Genomic DNA, 3,976 nt, shown 5'->3' with positions numbered 1-3,976 from the left:
TGTAAACTACAAAGTACACTGTAAGCTATGCAGTACACTGTAAACTATACAGTAAACTGTAAACTATACAGTAAACTGGAATCTAAACAATACACCGTAAACTATACAGTACACTGCAGACTATAAAGTACACTGTAAACTATACAGTACACTGTATACTGTACATTACATTGTAAACTACAAAGTACACTGTAAGCTATGCAGTACACTGTAAACTATACAGTAAACTGTAAACTATACAGTAAACTGGAATCTAAACAATACACTGTAAACTATACAGTACACTGCAGACTATAAAGTACACTGTAAACTATACAGTACACTGTATACTGTACATTACATTGTAAACTACAAAGTACACTGTAAGCTATGCAGTACACTGTAAACTATACAGTAAACTGTAAACTATACAGTAAACTGGAATCTAAACAATACACTGTAAACTATACAGTACACTGCAGACTATAAAGTACACTGTAAACTATACAGTACACTGTATACTGTACATTACATTGTAAACTATAAAGTAAACTGTAAACTATAAGTACACTGTGAATTATTCAGTACACTGTAAACTATACAGTACACTGTAAACTATATAGTACACTGTAATCTATACAGTACACTGTAAACTATACAGTACACTGTTAACTATATAGGTCACTGTAAATTGTAAGGTACACTGTAAATTGTACAGTACACTGTAAATTGTACAGTACACTGTAAATTGTACAGTACACTGTAAATTGTACAGTACACTGTAAATTGTACAGTTCACTGTAAATTGTAAAGAACACTGTAGATTGTACAGAACACTGTAAATAGTACAGAAGACTGTAAATTGTACAGTACACTGTAAATTGTACAGTACACTGTAAATTGTACAGAACACGTAAATTGTACAGAACACTGTAAATTTTACAGTACACTGTAAATTGTACAGTACACAGTAAATTGTACAGTACACTGTAAATTGTACAGTACCTAACAGATCCAATACTTGAACTTCCTCCAACTGCGTAGAGTTCTCCACCAACATTTAAGAATCCAAAATTATGCCTGAAATTTGTTCAATTTATTAGCTAATAATCTCTTGAAATTTTAAAAAATCTCTTGAAATTAAAAAAAAATCGTGAAATGTTGATAAAAAGGCTTCGAGTCTCTGTTTTCGTACATATAAAGAAAAAACAAGAAAAATTTCGCAAATTTTTTTGCTAAGATTAATCCTACCTTCCGTGCAAAAGAGAAGGGAAAACTTTCCACTCTACAATTAATCAATGCATAAATTGTAAATAATCAAGCTTTACCAACTATAAAACGGAGTGTGTTAATTATTTCTATGAAAATATGGGGAACAAATTCATATTTTTGAAGAACAGAGATAGAATTTTTACATTAATTTCCTAAAGGCCAAGTATTTAACTCAATGGAGTAACAATCCTAAAACATTCATGAAAACAATTTGCTGCTGCTGCTGCTGCTGCTCCAACTCCAACTCCAACTCCTACTCCTACTCCTACTCCTACTCCTACTCCTACTCCTACTCCTACTCCTACTCCTACTCCTACTCCTACTCCTACTCATACTCCTACTCTTACTCTTACTCCTACTCTTACTCCTACTCTTACTCTCACTCCTACTCCTAATCCTACACCTACTCCTACTCCTACTCCTACTCCTACTCCTACTACTATTCCTACTCCTACTCTATACTTGTACTCCTACTCCTACTCTATACTTCTACTTCTACTCCTACTCCTATTCTTACGTCATCCTAGGACTGGTAGGGTTGACTGGAGAAGGTTTGTCTCCAGTATATGTCTTCTGGTTCTACTCCTACTCCTACTCCTACTCCTACTCCTACTCCTACTCCTACTCCTACTCCTACTCCTACTCCTACTCCTACTCCTACTCCTACTCCTATCCTAATAATCCTACTTCTACTTATACTTATACTTCTACTCTTACTCCTACTTCTACACCTACCTTAACAGGAGCCAGTAAAGCGAATCCACCACAAACAACTGACAATTAATGAATCAACGATTAGAAAAACAAGGATTTCGTAAAAATTTTAACAAAAAACCTGAACAGTGAGCACTTACCACAAACTATAATATTAATTCCTTTATCTAATGGTGTAAACCATTGATATTTAAACATTTGACTGTTAGAACTTAGATCTTGCAGAATTTCTATGTAAGAGTAGAGTTCCCTTATTGGAACCATTATCGCTGTTTTGTTCCTAATGTGTTCCCAAGAAGAGCAGCTCCAAGCTCTCTAAGATTGTTGGGTAGGTCAGGTAACCCATCCTCGAACCCCCCACACGGTCCATACCCTTCCACCTAAACATTAGGAACATTATTCTTTTCCTTCAACCCCCCCCTCACACTCCTATATCCCTCAACCAAAACATTCAGAACATTATTCTTCTCCTTCAACCCCCCACACACTCCTATATCCCTCAACCAAAACATTCAGAACATTATTCTTCTCCTTCAACCCCCCGACACGACCCATACCCCTCAACCTGAACATTCAGAACATTATTCTTTTCCTTCAACCCCCACAAACTCCTATACCCCTAAACCAAAACATTCAGAACATTATTCTTTTCCTTCAACCCCCCACACACTCCTATATCCCTCAACCAAAACATTCAGAACATTATTCTTCTCCTTCAACCCCCCGACACGACCCATACCCCTCAACCTGAACATTCAGAACATTATTCTTTTCCTTCAACCCCCCACACACTCCTATATCCCTCAACCAAAACATTCAGAACATTATTCTTCTCCTTCAACCCCCCGACACGACCCATACCCCTCAACCTGAACATTCAGAACATTATTCTTTTCCTTCACCCCCCTCACACTCCTATATCCCTCAACCAAAACATTCAGAACATTATTCTTCTCCTTCAACCCCCCGACACGACCCATACCCCTCAACCTGAACATTCAGAACATTATTCTTTTCCTTCAACCCCCACAAACTCCTATACCCCTAAACCAAAACATTCAGAACATTATTCTTCTCCTTTAACCCCTCACACACTTCAAACCCCTCAACCTAAACATTAAAAATATTATTCTTCTCCTTTAACCCCTCACACACTTCAAACCCCTCAACCTAAACATTAAAAATATTATTCTACTTCTTCAACTCCCCACACAACTCATACCCCTCAAACCTAAACATTAAAACATTATTCTTCTCCTTTAACTCCCCACACAATCCATATCCCTTAACCTGAACGCTTTAAAATTTCCAATTGATCAAAAGTAGAATAAATTCAAGGAATTCACCTCTCCTCCCAAAAGCAAAACACTATCTAAATATTTATCCATTTTTTGAGACCCATATGGGATTGAATACGACAATTAAGTCATTTTATTCGTTTTTAGTGTTTTTTATAAAGCAAGTAGTTTTACATCAGATTGAAAATCAATTTCAATGTTAAAAGGGTCTGTGCACTTTACTGTACAATTGTTGTGTTCTATGTTTATATAAGTTTCCTCCACGTTGTTTAATGCAAACCCTAAGAAATCTATCAACTCCAATCAATGCAAAAATGTCTATTTTTTTACCTGCTTCTACAGTGTTGGTATTAAGGACTATAAGTCCACAAAGAAAAATCCAAAACATTTTTCTAAAAGGTATATGGAAACCTGATCATTTCAACAGTCTTCCATTTATTACTTAGCCTTGCCGAAGAGCTGAGAACTTTTAAATTGGCAGAATGAGTTAAACTTCTTTTCTGGAAAAGTTGTTAAAAGAATGATTACATAATTCATAACAATCTTTTCGGAACCTCCAGCTTTGTCGTGTCACAAGGGTTTTCTTCTGCAATAGTTCTTCCTGTCAACTATAAAGTAATATTAACCTTTACTTAGATTATTTTTGAAACACCTTTTAGATTATTTTTGAAACACCTCTTAGTTTAAGTAAATTGACATTTAATTTATTCATG

General features: G+C 35.6%; 1 protein-coding gene across 1 annotated transcript in view; it reads right to left on the bottom strand.

The window, feature by feature from the left end:
• Positions 1–2,945, bottom strand: part of LOC111696986 (influenza virus NS1A-binding protein homolog B) — a 6,849-nt gene extending 3,904 nt beyond the window's left edge. Inside the window, exons 1-7 of the mRNA XM_023466834.1 lie at positions 2,827–2,945; positions 2,470–2,530; positions 2,246–2,345; positions 1,987–2,024; positions 1,404–1,440; positions 1,231–1,264; positions 985–1,059 (exon numbers count right to left, since the gene is read on the bottom strand). Of these exons, the coding sequence (XP_023322602.1) occupies positions 985–1,059; positions 1,231–1,264; positions 1,404–1,440; positions 1,987–2,024; positions 2,246–2,345; positions 2,470–2,530; positions 2,827–2,945 (464 nt within the window). The remainder of the gene's footprint in view (positions 1–984; positions 1,060–1,230; positions 1,265–1,403; positions 1,441–1,986; positions 2,025–2,245; positions 2,346–2,469; positions 2,531–2,826) is intronic.
• Positions 2,946–3,976: the final 1,031 nt, after the last annotated feature.

This window comes from Eurytemora carolleeae, unplaced genomic scaffold (assembly GCF_000591075.1).
Source record: "Eurytemora carolleeae unplaced genomic scaffold, Eaff_2.0 scaffold35, whole genome shotgun sequence".
In the NCBI taxonomy this organism is placed as follows: domain Eukaryota; kingdom Metazoa; phylum Arthropoda; class Copepoda; order Calanoida; family Temoridae; genus Eurytemora; species Eurytemora carolleeae.
Note: the sequence above shows the minus strand (reverse complement) of the source record. Positions and strands in the feature narration are given on the sequence as shown.